Here is a 22,839-nt window from a genome sequence, read left to right on the forward strand (position 1 = left end):
ATAGCATAGGCCGCAGCAGGAGCAGCATGAGCCGTTCAGCGAGCCAGGAGAGTCCCGTGAGGAGCTTATGCCAGAGGCAGGAGCAGCGAGGCGGCCGCTCTCACGGCCCGGATGCTGCTAAGCACCGACTCATCTCCAGGACCAGGGACAGCGGCGCAAAGTCTTGTCCCGTGTACCACAAAGCAGTTCGCAGCAAGCGACACCTGGAGGGCGTCCTGAAGAAATACACGAACCTGTTCCAGGGCTGGCAGAGCAGGTGGGTACCGGACTGGCAGGCGGAGGCTGTCGGGCAGCTCATGGTCAGGATGTCACTTTGTCAAGTTGTGCCAGGCACTGAGTTTTGTGTTTTTGTGATTTTTTTTCGCCCTGTCGGATTAGGAAAACTGGGTGTGAAAAATGCTACTGAGTAACGTGATAGGCATCTAAACTTGTCCCCCCCTCAAATTCTAAATCGTCTTTGTAAAGGCTCTGAAGCCTTTGTCTTGTTTATGAAGGTGTTGAGTTGCTGTTGAATCCAGCCCCAGTGTGTGTCCTTAGGCAGACGTTATGTAAGAGGTTCCCTTCTTTCTATTCCATTTGAACTTCTGGGTAGATTTTCACAGTATGCCATTTGGCAGACAGTACCTGACTACTGAGGGCAACATACCACAGCACCTGTGGGCAAGGACCAGGTCTACATACCATCAGGTCGCTTCTTCTCTCATCAGAAAGAGCATCTTTCCATTCATGAGAGAGAATGTGTGGGTGGAAGTCCCAGAGAGACTGAATGAGTCATCCAGGTTCAGGAAAGCCCTACACACCTCTCCTGCATCACAGCAACCCCCCCCCCCCCTTTCTCTCTCACACACACACACTCCTCTGTCTTTCACTACTGACATTCTCATTCTCTCTCTCACTGTTCCACTGAATCAATAGGAAAAGCATCCAATTGTGTAATGAGCTCAATGATCACAATTTGACAGTATGTGGTACACTCACTTCCACACACCCTCTCCTTTGCACTCACTCCTTCTCTCACAAACACACACACTTGGCTAACGTGTATGAGTGTTTGAGAAATCCCGTGAGCGAGTGGAGCCTCGAGACTGACGACAGAGTGAAGCAAGAGCATCATGTTTGTGTCAAAACTCTGATTCTTAATTTACAGCTGCTCTCAGTCAGTCTGAGCAGAATCAGCTGTAGTCATATCAATGACAGAAAACACAGCAGAGACTTATGGATCACGCTGAAGAGCCGAAAAGCTGCACTCTATGCATTGACAGTCTGAGACCGTTTCCATTGTTTGTAAAAAGAAGTCAGATTTTGCATTGAAGTCTATGGAAAAATTGCACTATTTGATTTGACTCAGCAAATGTTTCCCTTGTGAATTTGTTGTCGCAGTCTTTAGTTTTAAATTTTCAATATAACATTAAATGACAGTCCCTTTTAGAGAAAGAGAGACCATAAAGCAGGGGATGCTTTAGGGGGTTTGGATACTGTGTGATTGACAGGCTGTACCACCCAATCAGGACAGAGTCTGGAGCAGGTCAGATCCAGCTATCACTTTTCCTCAGGTCCAACTTCTCCTCCAAAAATGGTTTTAAAAACCCATGATGGCTAACAGCAAAATTAGAAACTGGAGACTTGGCAAAGAAAAGCCAAAAAACAACGAGAAGCATCACAGTGGGTGGACATTTGGTCCTTTACTGTCTTGAGTCAACAATTTGAGTCCTTGTCTGGTGGGATTCAGTTCTTGACAGCAGTCCATCCTTTCCAAACCCCAAAGTGTCCTGGATGGCAGTCAAATGCCGTATTTGCCAGCTCAGCTTCGTTGGTGTGTATATGAATGGGTAAATATGACTTGTGTCTACTTAACTCTGGGTACAGCCAATGCCATTGGACAGGAATTTAAAAATAGTTGCAATGGTGGGTGGTGAGTGGGATGAAGATAGATAGAGCAAAATGTGACAGAAAACCTAGAAAGAGACTAATTTGTGTGCAGCAATGAAGAGGCTGGATCCTCACTCACATTAATACATGTGGCAGGTCAGATCCCCATGACTGTTTATTTAGTGCCACGGGCTTCTACGGTGTAGAAGTAGTGGCCTCTGTGCAAAGCACGAGGCACTACTTAATCTTCTCCATACTTATTTAGTGCCACGGGCTTTAGCACAGAGGCCACTACTTCTACACTCCGATTTTTTACAAAGTTATTCCCAAAAAACCAGCCGAAATTTTCCATAGAGAATGAATCGGAGCCGACGAAAAATCGCCTCAAAATTTCACCTATTTTCTCAGTCGCGTCATACGTGCACCTAGAAATGTCATTCAAACTTTAAAACGGAAGAAATCTTGTGCTCTTTCCCAAACATCAACCCGTTTTCCCCTAAACAGTATACTTTTCAAACTACGAGCCCTCAAAGGAGCAGTCCGAATCACTTTTTCCTCAAACTTAAGAGTGGAGCCGTTCGTTAACTAGAGTGAAAGCAGAGTGAAAAAGTAACCGACATTTTCATTTTTAACTCGAGCTCACGGCCAAACCGTACAAAGGAGACAAATAATTTTTTGGCAAAACGTAGACACAGGTCTTGGGATTCATAAAATCTAAGTTTGACAGCTCTGCTCCTCACCTAATTTAAACAGGAAGGCTCAGAGCGGCAACTGTAATGCAAATCAAGGTTTTCCTCAAAACTATTTCACTCTGTCTTCGCACTGTCCGTAACACGCTCATTTTAAGGAGTTTTCAAATCAAATAAAGACTGTTGGAATCTGCAGACTCTTCTGTCTCTCATGGTGTTTTCGCTTTTCGGACCGGAGCTACGGTTTGCTCGCAATTCGCAGTAGAGCGGGACGTGGTCAAAAGCCACTTTTCGGAGAATTTTGGGGAGAGTCTGAGTTCTGACCTAAGCAAATTCTCAAATCACTGTGGCAACCGCAGGTCTCTCAGCTCAGGTCTGTGTGCAGATGTTGCCCCCCCCCCCCTCTTTGGAGCCTCGCTGCTTCGTCATACTTTGTCACAGAAACGCCGTTCAAAGTTTAAACGGGTCACAAGACTTTGACACGTATACACAGACGCACACAGAGACAGATATGGACACGCACTCACTCATATACACATACATAGAGGTCTGTTGGGTCCTTGATGTAACATCAAGTGCCTTGATGTAACTTTGTCATGCTTTGGCGCTAATCAAATCTGATTTGATTTGATTTAATTATTCTGTCTCTCCTATTTTCCTTCCATCATTGGTTGTCGTCTGTGCTCAGAGATGCCGCTCTATATTTCAGATTCCAATGTAAAGTCAGTCAGACTTCAGAAGCAGCATATTAGCTCTGCGGGCAGATGAAATAAGATTTTTCCTTTCTCTTCTAACCAATGGAGCAATGTCACACACGTGATATCACTCCCTCACTGTGTCCCTAAATGTAAAGTTTAATGGGAGAGTTGTTAAGTTTACTTTATTGGGCGTCTCCTCTTTATAGATGTTTTGCACTAGTAGGGGTAATTTGGAGATTGGCATTGGCATTAATATCAATGATTATGAAATTGATTATTGAGATCTGGAATCATTTATTATAAAGTAGTAAACTTCGGGGCACCACCCTGTTACCAGGGACAAAAGTCCAATTCATAAAATCAATATCGAGTCTCAAAAGGGTTAACAGAAGGAGTAAATCACAATTGTCACAATTATAGCGACAATAATCACAAACAACGACGGTTTAACATATAACAGAATTTATTCACAGCAATAATTATTCAAAATAACATCACTGGATAAATGGCTAGTATAGTCTGATTATTCAATAACACATCAACTACTAAACTACAACAGGTAACTAACATGTAATAAGAATGGGTTCTTAACATGGATAGCTTTACTGATATTGATAGCTATAGCGGTACAATAGTAACATCCTATACAGCAACACTGATAAATAGAGACAGCAATGGTAATCACAATAGCACAGCAACCGCACCAGTCTATCTATGGGTATAGTGTAGTGTGTGTAGAATTTAGGGGAAAGAAAAAATAAAGCAAACAGACAAACTGAATTCCAAATAAATAACAGACAAGGTGAAACAAAATGCAATACACGCTATGCTAATTGTCTCTGCCCAGACTTAAAAACTGGTTGCTCCGCCCCTCCAGGATGAGGGAGATAAAGAAAGAGAGGAAGATTCGCGCCGTGTCCGCAACGCGTTCTTCAGCTCGGTCGAGTGGTCTGTCTTATTCTCAGATAACGGCGGTGTGGTGAATCCCTCGGCGGCAGCGGGAAAGATCACTGAAGACGATTGTTCTTTGTTGGCTTCTGGCAACAAAGTTGGCTTGCTGGTCTCCTCAGCACGTGGATCAGCTGATCGCGCGGCGGTCCGAGCTGAGTTTGAGGAGGAAAAAGAGGAAAACAAACAAAAAGAGAAGACAGCAGTCTGTGCTAGTAACGCGAGTTGAAGATTGTGACCCAGGATTTTGTGGTGGTGACACTAAATTCACTGTAGGAATGATTAAGTGTGAGTGTGCGTGTTTGTTGGTCTCTGTCTGTTTCTGTGTGTTGGCCCTGTGATGGACTGGTGACCTGTCCAGGGTGTACCCCGCCCTCACCCAGAGTAAGCTGGGACTCCCCTGTGATGGAAACAGATTAAGCGGTAGATAAATGAGTTTGAATGAGTTAGAATAATGAGTCTCAGTATCCCTTTATTGTTTAATCACGTTCTTTTTCTCAGTTGTTTACATATTTCTCTCTGGATCCTGCAGATACTTTGTACTGGACCCTGAGGTTGGTCAACTCCAGTATTATCTGAATGAGCTGAGTAAAAGCCAGCAACCTCCCAGAGGGTCCCTCCCTCTCCTTGGGGCGATGGTGGTCTCCAGTGAAGAGTTTCCCTTCATGTTCACTGTTCAGTCCACTACGGGGGACTCCTACAAACTCAGAGGTGAGAGGACGTGTGCCCTCGTGTATCATGCCTTTATTTAAATATGAACTAGAAGATGAAATTACTCTGAGATGAACGTATAATAAATGCTGCCTGAAAAGATCTGAAGCCAGACCTAATTAAACATAATTTAACTACCTGTCTGCAAAGGAGGTGTAGTGTGAGTTCACACAGGAGGTGTTCAGCCACCAGTATGCAGAGACCATTTGACAGTTACTTTACTTGCAACTACAATGGAAACAAAGAGAATTCTAAAGCTATGTGTGGGGTCATGACTCTTGTAGGTGTAGAGAACAGCCTGTAAGGACAGTCTGAAATTAAAGGGACGTCAAACTCATTTGAAATATTGGTTTCATTGACGTCTTCTCTATAAATTCAGAGTTAAAAATCGTCCATCCCAAAATCTGCTCATCGTCATCCATCCATCATCCCACCATCATTATATGTTCATCCATTGTCCTCTTCATTACAAATCTGGTAGAACAGAGTCCTGTGGATTGATCCAAATATTTTTCTGATCTCAACATTCAGTGAAACAAAGGGAATGAATGTGTGTGTGTCTGTCTGTCTGTCTGTCTGTGTGTGTGTGTGCGTGCGTGCGCCCAGAGTTATATAATACCCAGTACATTTACATGTACTTAAGTAACTCAGTTACACTCAGTTCTTTCCAGTAAATTAACCTCTTGAATGGTATGTCAAGGAGAAACTCTGGTCTCTGTAATCACAGCTAACAGTGAAGAGGTAACCTGGTTCTTTGTCTGTACAATAGTTAAAAAAGACACGTATCACTGTGCTGCACATTCATCTTTAACTTTGTTGTACTGCTTTTTTAGAGTTGAAATTTTTGCTGTCAACGTGGATTCATTATGAAGGTCTCCAAAAATAAAACATGATACATGTGAACATGTGAAGCTCTGTGAAGCTCTTAGCATACAAGAGGCATAATGGAATGGGTAAGGGGGTGAACCCAGATGACATAGAAAAGTTCACCATCTTCTCCCACTGTCTCTGACATCTCTGTCAGTAGGACAAATGTGTTTCATTCTTTGTTCCTAATGTGGCCCGATTTATTCTTTGTGACAACAGTGTGTATTGATCAGTCACATGGGTTTTTTTCTGGTGGAGATGGTGGAGAAAACGTTAAGGTCCACAAATGATAGTTGTCAGTAAAGTCAAAGCAGCCTGCTCTCTCAACAGCAGCCACTTGGACAGGAGGTGTTATGACCTGGATGACTTGGTGAGACTGTATCTCTTTTTGTCTCTGTTTCTGCTCCTCTTAGCATTGGATGCCAAAGACCAAGAGTTGTGGATGACTCAGCTACAGTTGTGCTCTCGACGCCATTCTGACAGTAACGCTGAGGTACACACAATTGATCAAATGTTCACACCCACACACACACACACCACCAATGCAATGCATTATTCACTCTGTCACAACTGAATACCTAACTCCAGACCTCACACTCACCTTGGCCTAAACAAGACTGAGACCTGAAGAAGTTCACAAATCAGACAGCTCAGTTCACACAGGTTTAAATAATCCAGTTCACTGGCATTCCTTTTAGTAGGGGACTGCTCTGAGTCTGATCCTAACTCCACCACCAACTGTGGTGCCAGTGGTGGTATTTAGCCTCGTGACTCACACCGGCCCAGCATTGTCGCTCAACAGGGCTGGAACTGGTCTCTACCTGATCTGGACATGGACCACTGAGATTTATGGCCTCAATGCAACTTGCAATTTAACTTGCAAAGTCAACATAAACAAGTAAAGTCAACAACCTCTTCCTGCCATTCAGACTCTGCCACAACTTCCAAATGTTTATCTGCAAATGTAATTCTGGTATCTGGTCTCAGTCTTCTGTCAGGCTCACTGAAGCCAGCACGAAGTTTAAATTCCAACACGAATCAAGCCAATAGCGCATTGAATCCTGTCTCCAGTATAAACATATAGACAATTTCAAACAAAAGTCCTACAATAATAGTATTGATTTCTAACAGTTCTGTAATCACATCTTCATACACCACAGCAGATGATATAACATATTATATAATGATGTAAGATCAGACACATGGCATGTTTCACATTGCATCTGTAGAAAATTCACTTTTACTGTGAATTCAACCGGAGATGATAAGTGCAGGGATTGAACTAGAAGTCAAATCTATAGCAGAACTCTATTGATGTGATTAGTCTGTTAATGGACTGTAACACTCAGATTCATTTATCTTTCACAGCCTGAAAAACCACAGACCTGTTAAACCTCCTCATTCAACTTTTCAAATGCAAACATGGACACATTCAGACTTTTATCTGTGTGCTAGCCATATGACGTCATCCATTGGTCTGTGAGCTGCCATTTTGAAACCTTCAGTTTTAAATTGTTGGTGGCCATCTTGCTTTTTTTGCATATTAAAGTGGAGCTGAGGAGTGAGGTGGATCTGACCTACTCTATACCCTGTCCTGGTTGTAGGGTACAGTCGATCAATCACACAGGTTCCACACCCTAATTCTGCCTCTGCCTCATGGTCTATTTTCCTCTAAATGGGACGATAATTTGAAAACTACAGCTAATAAATCAAATTGCATAGTCTTCAATATATTTCTATTATTACTATTATAATTATCATCAAGCCATGTAGGAACACCCCAGAATCCTCTCACAGGAGCTGGTGGAAGTGGGTGAAACCGATAAGTGGATGAAAACAATACAATTACTATCCACCATAATGATTTTCAGTGGGGCTGGAGCCAATGACAAATGGCTGGTTGGGGGGTCCATGCTGGACCTTTCACCAATCTAACGACTGCCTAGTGAGAGACAAACTAGTATTCATTCTCATAGACATACCTAAGGGCAAATTTCAGGTCAGGTCGCATGGGGTAGCAACTTCAGCAGGGAGCCCCAGACTTCCCTTTCCCTGGTCATATCAACCAGCTGTGACTGGGGGATCCCAAGGCATCCCAAGCCAGAGTGGAGATATGATCTCTCCACCTGGTCCTCGGTCAACCACGGGGCCTCATCCCAGCTGGACGTGCTTGGAACACCTCCCAAGGGAGGCGCCCAGGAGGAATCCTGACCAGATGCCCAAACCACCTCACCTGGCTCCTCTCAATGCAAAGGAGCAGCGGCTCTACTCTGAGCTCCTCTTGGTTGACTGAGCTCCTAACCCTATGTCTAAGGGAGAAGCCAGCCACCCTTCTGAGGAAGCTCATTTCGGTCACTTGTCAATTTTGTTCCTTCGACCACGATCCAGTTCTCATGACCGTAGATGAGGGTACGAATGAAGATGGAGCTGAAGATCAAGAGCTTTACCTTCCAGCTCAGCTCTCTTTTCGTCATAGGGCAATTTTAGAGTCATCAATAATCTTAAACATGTATGTCTTTGGGCCATGGAGGGAAGCGGGAGCAAGAAAGGCCCCAGGCGTTTCAACCCAGAACCTTATTCTGTTGGACCACGGCACCACAACGCCTGCCCATTATTATTATTATCATTATTGCTAATACAGTCTATGTTCTTAGGGCTGGTGGTTTGAAGATGTACAGGTCGAATATTGTCACATTAGCCACCTCTGTTTCCTGCGACATGGTCAAACTTCAGCAGTAGATAGAGAAACTACGATAGAGTTGCCTGAGTCAGTAGACCACTCACCAGTTCTTTGTCTGAGATGGTGAGTGGTGAGAGTGATGACAGTGATGCTTGTGATGCTGTGGTTCCCATGGGTAAAGTTTACTACTGTCTGTGTGCAGGTGAGGAACCAGGCTGAGGGGCAGCAGAAGAACACCGTCACCTCTATTGAATCCTCATCCCTGAGAGGTGGATCTCTCTCTTCTCTGGATGAGGTAACATCAGCTATTGTGTGATAGTGAGTCAGTCTGGTGGTGAACAGAGTGTGTGGATTGGATCTTACTCCTCTAAGATCCAATCTATGCTACATTCCAGGCCAATGAAGACTGTGACAGTTACTCTGCTCTCATTACATTTGGGTGAGCTGCTTGTATCATAGCATTAGTGTCTTATCTATCACTTATGAATGTGTAATATCACATAACTGAACACTTTCTTAATGGAAATAATTTTATCATATCTCCTCTCTGTAACCCCTCACAGAAAACAGTTTTTATTTTTCTAACCATGAACAGTTGATTTTAAGGAGGTGAACCATCATCCCCCAAACACAAAAATGAAACAGAACGACTCTCATCCAGAGACATATCCATATTTTCCACATGTGACCTCAGCAGGACTGGCTGTGTTGTAAAGTTTTTTTTTCTCCTCAGTTGGCTGTGCAGAGCAGTAAGTGCAAGAACAGCAGCTGTTCCCAGAGGGCCAGCATAAGCTCTATCTCTGTCACCCTGTGACTGTTTCTGCCAGAACCAGCAGGAAAATTAAATGAATCAATTAAGAATTTTCTTTTAAGGTCTGAAAGTAATGTGCCCCAATTCTTTTTCAATTGCTGCTTTATGATCTGAGGACAAAGGCATGAAAGAAAAACAAATTAATGGACTTCTGGTTATGGTGAATCACGTGCAGTGTTTACTGCCTGACCTTTTTAAGCTTTAAAATATCTACACCCAGACTTTAGGAATTGTTATCCTTATTACTTCTTCTTACCTCCATCCAAATTGTACTGTCTACCATAACATCTTGAATCAGTTTAAACAGCACTTTAAACTTATGACCAATTCAAGATACGAAAGGTTATTTGGAGCATAATTTGTTCCTAAGTTGGCAAATGTGTACATGAATACATGAATAATGAGTGACACTCAGAGGAACATTCTCAGTCTGCCTCGCTGCTCTTCATCCTTCTCCTTACTCTCTTTTTTTGGTGAAGGACCTACTCCTGTTGAAAACCACTTCTGCAGCCACCTCGAGCTGCCTTGGGGAGTGCCTCAGCATTCTGCAGAACAATGTTGTTCAAGCTCTCAACCAGAACCACAACCAGAACCACATCTCTTGTCTCGGCCGCAACCAAACTTCATCTGGACCCAATCAGGCTCCTCCCATAGAAAGAAGAAAGTTGTGGAGTCAGTGCCGCAGCTCTCTTGTGAACCAGGTGGAGCCTAGGGGCCATGGATCCAGGTGTCAGAGCCCAACTCACAGCCTTATTGAAAGCCAGAGTCCCAACAGCAGCTCCAACGGAAGACAGGGAGGTGGCCAAAAACACATCCAGAACCAGAATAGAGGCTGGGTCTATACAGGTGAGCTAAGAGATGGCCAACTCTTCTAGATAAACTAAATATGAACCAAACACACAGTCATCACCAGCACCTGCAAATCATTTCCTTTCCTTTCTTTTCACTTCTTTATCTTCCTTTTCCTTTCCCCTCAGAGGATGAATCTCATGCATGAGGTAAAAACATTGTATACATGTTAAATGCAGTCAGTAATATCCACTATGTATTCTTTCACTCCAGAAGGTGAAACCTTTGCACCTTACTTCTTGTATCTGGCTCCATTCTTTTTGACTCAGTGAGCTCCTCTAGCATAGATCAAAGTTTGCAAATTTGCTCCAGTGCTGAAACTCCCAAATCGGAGTGCGACAGATCTAACACAGGAATCACTGCAGTCTCAGATGCAGTTGTTGGAGGAAGAGTTAAGAACGACACGTTTACCTGTGAGGCTGTTTTTTTATTTTAAGATGGCTCCACTAATTGGACCAGACTTCCATCTCAGAAACAGCTGAAACACCAAACACATCTGTCGTCCTCTGCCTGCCCGCCCACCACTGAGACACACCAGGACCTGGATCTGGATCTCAGCTCAGAGGTAATCCAAACTGTTCAATACACAACAAACTATTTGTCTAGATGATTGTATGTGAAACTCACCACTGAATCATCAGAATCTTTCAAATATCTTCCTTGGGGACTTGGTTTGTGTGTGTGATGCTGTGTTTTGGGGATGTTGTTATTGTCACCATCTTTTTTAGTTTGATCTCTGTGGCTCTGATTTAATCCTGACACACATGATCTTGAATGATTTTTCACTGATGACTAAAACCAACGAAAACAACACAAGCCTCTTTACATATAGAGCAGGTCTAGACCAAACTCTTTATGAAATTAATGATACTGTCGCCAAGTGCTTCCTTAAGCTCCAAAAATGTCCTTAAACTTCCTTTAAGAAGCCGAAAACCTCAGGCAGAACCAGGCTCGGGGGGGCAGCCCACTGCCTCAACCGATTGGGTTGAGAGTGGGGGGGGGATTCAAAACAGGTGTAGGCAGGAACATGATGCTGCATGAAGCACAACAGGGCAATCTTGCCACTGACAAGCTTCTCTGTCACTGGAAGCCACAGTACAGATATCATCATCCGCTCAGACTATGATACAGTTTTATGACAAAACTACTTCCCTCTTCAGTCAGTTCAAACTAAAATATCAGAGTGAGAAAAGTTTTGAGACCCTTTAATGTCTGGGTTCACCTGTTTCCCTTTATTGTCTCTCAGAATCATCTCCATCTTTTTGCAGCAAAGGCCTCTGAGATGTGAAGAACCAGATTTTCTAGTCTTGTCAAACCAGGAGTTTCGTCTCACTTGTAACTTGCAGAAATTATGTGCCACTTATCACCTACCAACACCATCCCAAAGGTGAAGGATGGTGGACGTAGGCTCAGGCTGATAGGGAGTCATCAACCAGACAGTGGTCCTGAGTTCGCAGCCAATATGTAGGAGAGGACTAGAGACTACCCCATACAGTTCACATCAACTTGACAGAGGATTCAAAAAGCCATAAGGAAAGTGTCTGAAAATCTCTGTTAGTGTCCAGCTTCTGTGTGTGTGTGTGTGTGTGCATTTGTACTTACCAGTCTCCATCATACGTGCAGTGTTGTTTTCCAGCATCAGAGGGTGCCACTGTTAAGCCTGTGGAGAGCCTCTGTTCACCTAATAATGCTCCTCTGGTCTTTACATTTTGCTTTAATGTAATCTATTTAATGAAATGAAGTGCTGCTCCTGTTAAATGAAAGGGGCAACAACATAAAGCATCGCACTGATAGAAAGCACACTCAATTAGGAGATAGTTGCACAGTTTTTGTCTGTTTGATTGACAGCAGAAGACAAAGTGTAGTAAGTGAGTAAGTGATGTGATAGCTGAGGACCACAGCACTACACATATGCAAATATATAAGATATATAAGATATATAAGATATATAAGATATGCACATATGTAGACTGCGGTAAGCGTGTTGCGTCATTTCCTGTCACTGGCGGTTGTGCTCTGTCATCACTCTGCTGTGCTCTGTCATCTCATGTGTTGTTTCCACTGTTCTTCTGCTATTATTTCCTAATTTAATCCGACAGGAAATTATTTTCACACCAACACTAGGTTTAGAAGTCAATATCTCCCCTTTCTCCAAAGGTTATAACCGGTTCTGCTCCTCCGCTAATCAAACTACCCGACTAGCAATGTCCTCTAGCTCTCTGTCTCCACTCTCTGTTCCTCCTTCTCCTCCTCCTTCTTTTATTAACTTTTTTACAGACAAAATTGTCATGATCAGAGAAAGAATTTATCAGCTCTTGCCTACGTTAGATAAAAATCCCCTACTGAATACGGCCACTCCTGAATCAGCTGCGACGCCTCTTTTACATCTGGAATCATTCTCACCTCTGAATCTCTCAGAGCTAGCCTCTATAGTTTCATCATCCAGACCGTCAACCTGTCTATTAAACCCAGTACCAACTAGCCTCTTTAAAGAGATCTTTTATTTAATTGAGCCATTCATTCATCATCCAGACCGTTAGCAGCTAACACAGTGTACTCCTGTGTTAGCTGCTCTTCACTGGCTGCCAGTAAAATATAGAGTAGAATTCAAAAATCTTCTTTTAACATATAAAGCTCTTAATGGCCAAGCTCCATCATATCTCAGAGAGCTCATAGTTCCTTACTATCCTAGTAGGCCACTCCGCTCTCTAGATGGAGGTTTACTTGTGGTTCCTAGAGTCTCCAAGAGTAAATCTGGAGGTAGATCGTTCAGTTATCAGGCTCCTCTTCTATGGAACCAACTTCCAGCGTCGGTCCGGGGGGCGGACTCTTTAGTAATTTTCAAGACCAGGCTTAAAACTTTCCTGTATGACAGAGCTTATAGTTAAAAAGTTAAAGTCCTCTACTCTTAAGCTATGCTGCTATAGGCCTAGGCTGCTGGGGGAAGGACTGAGCTTCTCTCTCTCTCTCTCTTGCTGTCTGTCTCTCCCTGTCACCCTCTCTCCCCCTCTCCCTCTTTCTCTTTCCCTCCCTCTCGCTCGCTCTTCTTTCCTCCCCCCTTGCATGGGCTGATAAAAACCATCCTTCTTAAAAAACAAAGTTTCACCCAGTTCTAAGCATTTATACTGCATTTACTAACCATGTTCTGCCAAAGTCTCTGTCTCTCCCAGTTCCTCTCCTCTCTCTCCCTGTCCTCATCCTGCAGGTGGTGACTCATCGTCATCCCATGTTCCTGCAACACCTGCTGGTCCCATATTTCATGAATTCTGTATTACAGCTCAACTCCATGAACTCCATGCAGCAACATGTTCCTGCCTACATCCCCCCCACTCCAATATCTCTCTCTCTCTCTCTCTCTCTCTCTCTCTCCCCCACTCTCAACCCAACCGGTCGAGGCAGATGGCCATCCCCCCTGAGCCTGGTTCTGCTCGAGGTTTCTGCCTCTTAAAGGAAGTTTTTCCTTGCCACTGTTGCCAAGTGCTTGCTCATCGGGGGATCTGTTGGGTCTGTTGGGTCTCTTTAAATAAATAAATAAATTTGCTCTATATGTAAAGTGCCTTGATGTAACGTTGTTATGATTTGGCGCTATACAAATAAATCTGATTTGATGTTTTTCCATAGGTGACTGATATAGAAGCACCCTTGATATAGAGCCATTTTTCATTGTCATATTTTCTGTGGGTGATGTGATTGAAGTCATTTATCTAACTGATGGTATAGCTGAACAGCAAATTCACTTTTTCCCACCTTAGTGAGTGTTTGGTTTCTGCTTGGACAGATTGAGACCACAAAGAAGGTCAGAGAGAGACTGCCCTCATGACAGTGATGATCCAGTAATAAGATGGAGAGTTTTATCACAGTTTAACACCAGGATAATGTTTACATCTATATGATTCATTGCACACAAGCATGATGGGCTGGGAATTTGACATACATGGCAGATCCAGTGTCTCTTTGGTGGGGCGAGAGAGTGAGATGAACAGATCTGATCCTGTCCTTGATACCAATACTGATACTAATGGAGAATATTTTTCCCTGGCATGCTGGTAGCTTTATCATATTAACTTGGCTGTAAGTTCTTAAGAAACTCTCTGACCAAAAGTACAAGAAACCTTTCTTTCTTGGTTCTTCTCTTGCAGAATCTAAAAGGTTCTTGTGGCCCGTAGTGCGGGTATCTGTCGCCTTAGTTAGTAGTTAGTTTTCCTTCAGTGAGGCTGTTGGCCCATCCACACACTATCAGTTTTATATCGCATTGGAGTAAACCTGACTGCTCATGACTAGTATACACGTCCTCCAGTTTTCAGACTGACTGTTTGGTTAATTTACATCTTTGTCATCAAACTTGTCTATTGTGTGTGACTCCAGCACAGTAGCTCAATAATCAAAAAGTGTTGAGACACAGGAGGGTTATCCTGAGTACAATATCTGTTGTTCTATCCACATTAATCATTGAGTCATTCTGTTTGATACTATCTCAACATTTCCCATAACAGGTTCAGAACTTGTCTCGATCCTGATGAAGAAGGATCCTGAGAGTAAATCAGGACTTTACAGTTGGAGTTATAGGGCGTGGTGTGTTTCTCTGAAGAAGAAAGAAGAAATTTTTAAAACTGAATCACATGTATACATTCCTTTCTCTAATTTAATGATTCGTATACATATTTCTGGTTTTGTGTGTTCACATGGATTTAATAAGCTACATAGTTTTATGCATCTGGTACCAGTCTAGGTGACAGGTAAACAGGCTGAAAACAACCAAAAATTCAATTGTTTGCAGGTCTGGAGCCAATCCCACCTCACACTGGGCGAGGGGCAGGTACACCCTGGACAGGTCACCAGTCCATCACAGGGCCGACAGAAACAGACAGAGACCAACAACCACTCACAGGAAATTTAGATTCAACTCTAAACATGGAAGGCAACAGGAATACCCAGGTGAAATGTACACAGGCACAGTTAGGCCCGAACCTGTGACCTTCTTGATGTGAGGCAACAGTGCTAACCTCCATGCTGTTGTGCTGCCACTTTAAAGCTATTCACTTTCTTCTAATCAATCAGAATTGCTGCCAGTCTGAGTTTGTGTACTGATGCAGTGATAGTAAAGTGTCTGTCAGTCTTCAGCCAGGTTGGTCTGCTGATGTAAAAACAACTCAGCTGTTAGGACAAAGTCCTTAAAGGATGTGAACAATTCTGCACTCCAGCCATATCATGAAGATGAACTGTGTGTAGGAAATACGCAGCAGAGCATTAAACTTGAGTACAGAACTTAACTTCTTAAATTACTCTTCGAACACTTTATCTTCTGAGCTGTGACAAGGAATCCTTCCACTTCCATTTTAAATTAAATGTGATTTGAATGATCATCTTCATTTATTTGTTCAATCTGAGGGGTTTGTTCATTCATGTGGAGATCTGAGGACAGAGTCATGTTCTGTTAATGAGGTATGGGTACATCACAGTAAACAGAGGGGAGGAAACAACAGACCTGTCCTTTAACTGACCAGGTGATAACACTGTTGACCTTCAATCCTCCATAGCTCCAGCTGCAGGTCTCAACTCATGACAAGTCTCTGCCAAATGCAGGATTATTGTTGAATGATATCACAGCAGAGGATCATGTGACATAAGAGACTTTCAGCCAGTTCTAGCTAAGATCAACATACATTTGGAATACCAAAGTTTAAAAATGCATTCTATCAAAAGTAAATGAACAATTCTATATTCATCACAGCTACATGTGACTGCTGAAGGTTTCAGAATCATGTGTATCAATCTGCTTCTTCCTCTCTGCTGGGAACTCTTTACTCCTGATTCCCTAACCTGGCCTCAAAAGGTTTCAGAGCTCTGGTCCTGCCAAACTGAGAGCACCATCTCCTTATGGATGCATGTACACAAATACAGGCTCTTAGCTACATGTCTCCCTGTCCCCTAATTTCCTTTGTCTCTACGCTGTCTAATAAATTATATATACATATGCATTTATACACTGTGCCTGGTCTAGACTTTGCTCAGTATCAGTGCTGTTGCACACGGTAATATGTTGTCTGCCATGTTAAACTTTATCATATCTGTTTATTTGGAGAATAAAACATTCTGTCCCTTGCAGCAGGGCCAGACTAGCAACCCAGACTCGTTCGATTCCAACGATGAGACTACAGACTCAGACGACAATGAGGAGGAGGATCTTGGAGTCCTGGATGATCAGCAAAGCATCATCATTCACCTCCTGTCCCAGCTCAAAATAGGCATGGACCTGACTCGGGTGAGACTCTGTTTTGGCTTCATCATTGAAGTTTTTAATAATAGCCACTCATGAAGAGTAAAAGCAACAGCCAAGCATCTTGACACCAGGCTGATAATGGTCCTACATCTAGACCACCATCACTGGTCCTCCACTGGAGAAAGGGATTTTTAGTGAACTGATGTGGTACACACTCTTTATATCAGGGAAGTTAAAGTCCACCAATGAAAATGTAAACTTTTAGCAAAAATAACAGTGTTAATCTTGGTTCTTTAGCCAGCTCTCAGGTGTCTCGTGCTCATGTTACTGTTCAGACCAGTGAGCTCAGGCCAATTACTGATGGACCAGTGCTCTCAATCACAGACTGTGAGCAACAGACGGGGCCACAGACCTTGGATAAATCCACACGTGAGCAGGCTCTAGGCAGATTATGAAGGACTGAGAGCTTTCTTGTGATTCAGCTCTGATAATGTGACAGGCTCTCAGCAGACAAAGAGGTGTAGAAAACTGGACCAACTTTCTTATCAAGGGCCTGGGGGAAATGATGATAATGAAGATAAGGAGCAATGATTTGAATAGGTGTAAGGGAGTGGCCAGATTATCAGGCTCCACCACAATCACTGCAAAGATTCTGGCTCAAGATGATGTCACCAGCAGGGGGTGTCCAGCTTGTGTCATGTTTTAGAGTGGGAGGACAGATAGCAGGTTGAGCAGGCTGCCATAAATCAAAAGAATGCTGGTTTGATACCTAACCCTTCAAATTCACACATCACAATGTCCCCTAACACCCTCTATGTGAGGGGGGTTCAGTGTGAGACAGTGAAAAATCTCCTCTCACACTGACATCATTCTGGAGTTTGCAGACATTTCACATGATGAGCAACATACGGGATCAGGTTTTTTTTGTCTCATCATCCATTTTCCTGTTGAAATCAAAAGTAGCTCTGTTTGTTTGTGGTGTATATACCCACAGTACCTATGGGGCAGAACTTGTAAGTGAAGTTATAAACACAGGAGGAAATGATCATAGTTCAGACAGACAGACTTTCTATTTCCCTGTTGAAACCTTCTTTCGCTCCCTCCCCCAGGTGGTGCTCCCTACCTTTATCCTGGAGACGCGTTCCCTACTAGAGATGTACGCCAACTTCATGGCTCACCCCAACATGTTCCTGTCCATCACGTCAGGCTGCACTCCAGAGGAGCGCATCATTCGCTTCGTGGAATATTACCTAACTGCCTTTCATGAGGGCCGCAAGGGTGCTGTGGCTAAGAAGCCCTATAACCCCATCCTGGGTGAGAATTTCCACTGCTCCTGGTATGTTCCCAGGGACTGGGTTCGGCCTCTCAGGACTACTAGCTGCAGTGGTCCCAGCCCAACCACAGCTACATCAAACGCTCCTAGGTACCCACAGATGGGAGTGGACAGTAGAGGAAACTCAGATGGTTATTGCGTACGCTTCGTGGCAGAACAGGTATCTCACCACCCACCCGTGTCTGGCTTCTACTGTGAGTGCAAGGAGAAGAGGATGTGTGTCAACACTCATGTCTGGACCAAAAGCAAATTCATGGGCATGTCTATCGGAGTCTCCATGGTCGGAGAAGGTAAGATTGAGACAGTGACAGTCTGTCTTGACCTCCAGCAAGTTTGTCATATATGATGAACGAGAATTATGAGGTTTTGTGTGACCTCCAGGTTGAGGTCACCTTCAGCTGTGCCAGTGCACAGTGAGACTTGAAACTGTACCAGAAAATTATTTTGACCCAATCAGGTCACAGGGGTTCATTAATGCTTAAGTGGTCCCAATGCAGAGTCATGTGACACAGTGGACTCAACTCTATTCATTTCCTTTTTCAACTTAGATCTTACAATGAACAATTTTTATCCTGATCCTTAATCTTTAGTACCCTTATATATCTTTGAGATCTTGCCAATATATAGATCTTCTAATGATCATGTGATTAGTATATGGAACTATCATGTGGAGAATGTGTTGGTGTAATTTTACAACGCAAAATATAAATGACTGATAATTAGATACCGGTGTCAGAGTTAATATCCAGCATTAACATGCAATGCCGATAAAAAGTATTCACCCCCCTCAAATGTTTTCTGCTTTTGTTGCTTTAATAAATGCAATCATGGTCAATGTCAGTTGGCTTTTTTCACTCTGACATGAACTCTGAAAACATGAAAACGACTTTCATGTCAGTGAAAACACATTTGAAAATATATAGAATATATATATAAGAAGATAGTGGCCTATGACCTCTCTGAAGGAGTTAAGAGCTTCATTGGCCCAGATGGGAGAGACTGCAGACCTTGGAATCCTTGTAAAAGGTGGCAGGGAACATGAATGCAGAAAAATATTTCCAAATCCTGGTGGATAATATGACTCCATCGCGACAGAAATGGTTTAAGGACAATAAGATGAATGTTCTAGAGTGGCCAAGTCAAATCCCAGATCTCAATCCAACTGTGAGTTTGTAGCTGGATCTGAAAAGAGTTGTTCATGTCCAATTTCTGAGCAAGGAGGAATGGAGAGAAATCATAGTGTCCAGATGTGCCTGTCTGATTGAGAGATATGGTTACAGCCAAAGGTGCATCTACTATGTACAGACCTGAAGGGGTGTATACATATGCAATCATTACTTATCCTTATAAGCTCAATCAATTGAAATGTTTTTTTTTTTTCCCCTCAAAATTCTTGACAAAAATGCTAATTATATTGACCGTGATTTAATTTATGAAAGCATTAAAAGGCTCCAAGATTCAAGGGGGGTGAATACTTTTTTTATGCATTGTATAAAACCCTGAGAGTCTCTGACATGAAATGCATTTTTTATAGCACAGCACAGTTTCAGGGATTCACTGCTAATTGGTGCAAATATTGTTTGACAGCCTGCAGTTGTTCGCTACATGTGTGTGTCTTAGACAAAAGTATGACAGTGTGCTAGGTACAATCATGGGCAATTTTATTTACTACTTTTTGCCTTTTACTGTGGAAGGGAAAGTGTAGTAAGGCCAAGAAAAATAGGGGAGAAGTAGAGGAGCAGAATTTGAATCTGGGCCACTGAAGGAAGGTGTTTGTCTACCAAGGCTAGAGCTGGATGTCTACATGTGAAAACAACCACTCATTCAGAGCTAAACCATGTCTGTTTGTATAGCTGGCCCTCAGCTCTGTACGTGGCCTATATCAGAGAGACATTGCTTCTGTGAGTCCAATAGCAATCCAGAGGTGATTCTTCCCTTGTCTCTCCATCTCCCAGGTGTGCTCTATTTGCTGGAGCACAATGAAGAGTATGTGTTCACACTGCCCTGTGCCTACGCCCGCTCCATCCTGACAGTGCCATGGGTGGAGCTTGGGGGAAAAGTCATCATTAACTGTGCCAAGAGTGGGTACTCTGCGAACGTCACCTTCCACACCAAGCCCTTTTACGGAGGAAAAGTGCATAGGTGGGTGTCTCCTGAAAAACTCCAACTCCACAGTGTTGATGAAACATGCCTCTCCTTGACCCTCAGCACAGACCCAAGGCTGGAGCCAGGAGGAGATGGTGCAAACACAAAAGGAAAAGCACATGTCAAACTGTGTATAACCTGTGATTCTATCTCAGTGCTGCACAGTATATTCAAGCACCAATAAAACAGTGGTTGGTTATGTGACTAATCACACATCACACATGTGGATTCATCAATGAAACACATGAAGCAAACAACTACAATACACAATAAAGTTGTCGCTGTGGAGATGGAGCCGTTTATCCACAGAAGACATCAAAGAACAATATAACACTCAGGGCTCCAACAGCGTAAAACCTTCGGTGCATTTACATATTGATAACTTTTTTTAACTATGAAAAATACGCCGCTCTGTTTAAAGGGTTAAACTTGGTCTCCTGGTGAATCCTGGGAGCATTTGGGTGTATCCACACCAATCAGTCAACTCACAAGTGAGTGTGAACCTTTGCGGACTGATATTATCATAGTTCAGTGTTCCACACAGAATCAGATCATGTTTAAGAGTCCAGTCCTTACCAGCAGGTCTAATTCAGAGCACAGACACCTGAGCAGGTGAAACCTTGAACAACATATTGTGTGTCTCTCAGCTATTGTATTTTTCTGTTGATGCTGAGCTACATGCAGACTTTGTATACTTCTGCTCATCCTCAGTTGTCAGCTATCCCTGTGTGTTGTGTGTTTCTCTCAGAGTGACAGCAGAGGTGAAGCATAACCACACAGGAAATGTTGTGTGTAAGGCCCAGGGAGAGTGGAACGGGGTCCTGGAGTTCACCTATAGTAATGGAGAATCCAAGACAATTGACACGTCCAGGCTGCCTGTCATCAAGAAGAAGATCCGACCCCTTGAGAAACAGGGCCACTACGAGTCACGGTGAGAATGTTACTTCCTGTGGAGCACAAACACCTGAACCTTCTTGGGTTGCTGATGATTTAGCACACTCTAGTCATCATCTTCAACTGAGAAATTAAACGAACCTGAAAATATGTCATAAATATTTTGAGTTTAGGTTTGAATAGGTTACGACACAGACAGATTTATGTAACATCACAGCCATATGACAGCATTTTCTTTTAAAACTGACAACATTGCTGTTCACACCATAACACACCTGAAAACACATGCCCATTCACAGAAGTACACTTTTTAGACTGTCTGACTTCCAGCAGTTATTACAGGTTTAAAGGGAAAAACCATCTGATCCCTAGTTACTAAACCTGTGAAAACAGCTGTGGTCTAAAAAAAAAAAAAAAGTGTAATTACCTCATCGCAATGTCATACAGAGGCTAATCTTTCTGTAACAAGAATCCATCTAACAATAAGTGCTTCAAATACATTATCCTCTACATGTGATGTGAAAATTGTTCACATGAAAGTCAAACTGTCCCTGAATGATAATGCAATGACTCTGTTTCCCAGGTGTGATGATGACAGTTGGTGGTGTGTGTTTCCTGTGTTCAGGCATCTCTGGCAGCATGTGACATCATCCCTGAAGTCAGGGAACATGGACGCAGCCACAGAGCACAAACACTGTCTGGAGGAGAGGCAGCGCAGCGAGGGCAAACAGAGGGCTGCCACCAGGGTCCCCTGGAAACCCAGATACTTTGTCAAAGAGGTGAGGAGGAGGCACACACCTCAGTGTCATCACTGTCAGGGATACCACCATCATCAGTCCCGCAGGGGTCAACGTCACCTGCTTCCCTTTATTGTTTTTTGAAATAAAAACAGTTTCTGATCTCGATCCAGGCTTTGTTCAGCAGGATCACCTTCACTTGTCAATTTTATTACATGTGAAGCCTCAATACAATCAGCAGATGTTTGACTTTAAACTAACAACAACATGATCACATGACTTCACTATCACCAATGCAAAACTTTACCTTGTCGTTCGTTTCAGCTCTGAACTTCCTGAAAGAAGCACATCCTCTGAGACATTTAATCAGTCAGAGGAGCTCTTACAGTGGACTAGTGAGGAGATCAGACAGCCTCTGTTTATGTGTTCTGTTTCTTATGTGTGTGTGCATGTGGGTGTGTAGGGTGAAGGCTGGGTATACCACAACCCTCTGTGGAAAACTCAATGACCTGGAGCCCTGGAAGCAGGTGTCCACTCCCAGATGGCAAGAGAGACAATCAGGACCAGGCACTGACTGGGAGAGGGAGAATCTATGGTGGAACAACAGGCCAACAAGACCAACAAGTGTCAAAGTGGACAATGGGCACACTAACAGTCCTGTCCAATCAGAGACATGATTGTTGAGCAGTGAGAGGATGTCACATGGAAGGTCACAGTATTCAGACACAGTGAGAGAGGGATTTTGTGTCTGACCATAGATACACACTGACCATTGCTAACAACCACTGCCTCTCATTATTCAGCTACACACTGCACTTAACAAGTGCCACAACACATTTGCTCAGTTCATTGTGTAATATATTTGATGAGGCAGAGATGAGACCACTCGCAGATGGAGTGATGGTCTCTGTCAGCAGCTCATAGTCAACCTGGTCCTGAAACAAGACCTTGGTTCTAGCAGCTCTGGAGATAGAGGTTCCTGGTTAGCAATGCTGATGATGTGCTGACAGTCAGCTGATGAGGGACAAACCATGAACTGAAGGGTGTTGGGGATGATTTGAAGTGTCCACAGGATTTATAGGACTTGGATCTGCTGCTGTTGCCAGATTACAGAGACATTTACAGAGGTCTGTGGGGTCCAGACCTTCACAAGCGGGGGACGGGGGGGTTGTGTTGGCTCATCACTGTAGTGTGAGCGCTGTGCATGAGTTTTTGTGTGTGTGTGTGTGAGAGTGAAGTCAGACCGATATCATGTGAAAGTGAAGCTGTGAAATTGTCATTTTCATCCTCAGTTTTTATCTGAGTTCCATCTTCTTTCAAGGAGGCCTCCACACATCTGTCATGTTCAGGTTCAGTCTCAGTGTAAAATAACAATAATAAAAAAAATC

At 43.3% G+C, this 22,839-nt stretch overlaps 1 protein-coding gene across 1 annotated transcript; it reads left to right on the plus strand.

Annotated features, from left to right (window-relative positions):
* Nucleotides 1-26: 26 nt before the first annotated feature.
* On the plus strand, nt 27-21,959 carry LOC115044596 (oxysterol-binding protein-related protein 10-like). Its single transcript, XM_029503717.1, has 12 exons — nt 27-256; nt 4,737-4,915; nt 6,196-6,275; nt 8,665-8,757; nt 9,753-10,119; nt 10,560-10,687; nt 16,229-16,384; nt 17,452-17,965; nt 19,631-19,817; nt 20,569-20,751; nt 21,340-21,493; nt 21,915-21,959. The coding sequence occupies exons 1-12, from the start codon at nt 27-29 to the stop codon at nt 21,957-21,959; spliced, it is 2,316 nt and encodes a 771-aa protein (XP_029359577.1).
* The last annotated feature ends 880 nt before the right edge of the window (nt 21,960-22,839 follow it).

The sequence above is a fragment of the Echeneis naucrates genome, chromosome 6 (assembly GCF_900963305.1).
Source record: "Echeneis naucrates chromosome 6, fEcheNa1.1, whole genome shotgun sequence".
NCBI lineage: Eukaryota > Metazoa > Chordata > Actinopteri > Carangiformes > Echeneidae > Echeneis > Echeneis naucrates.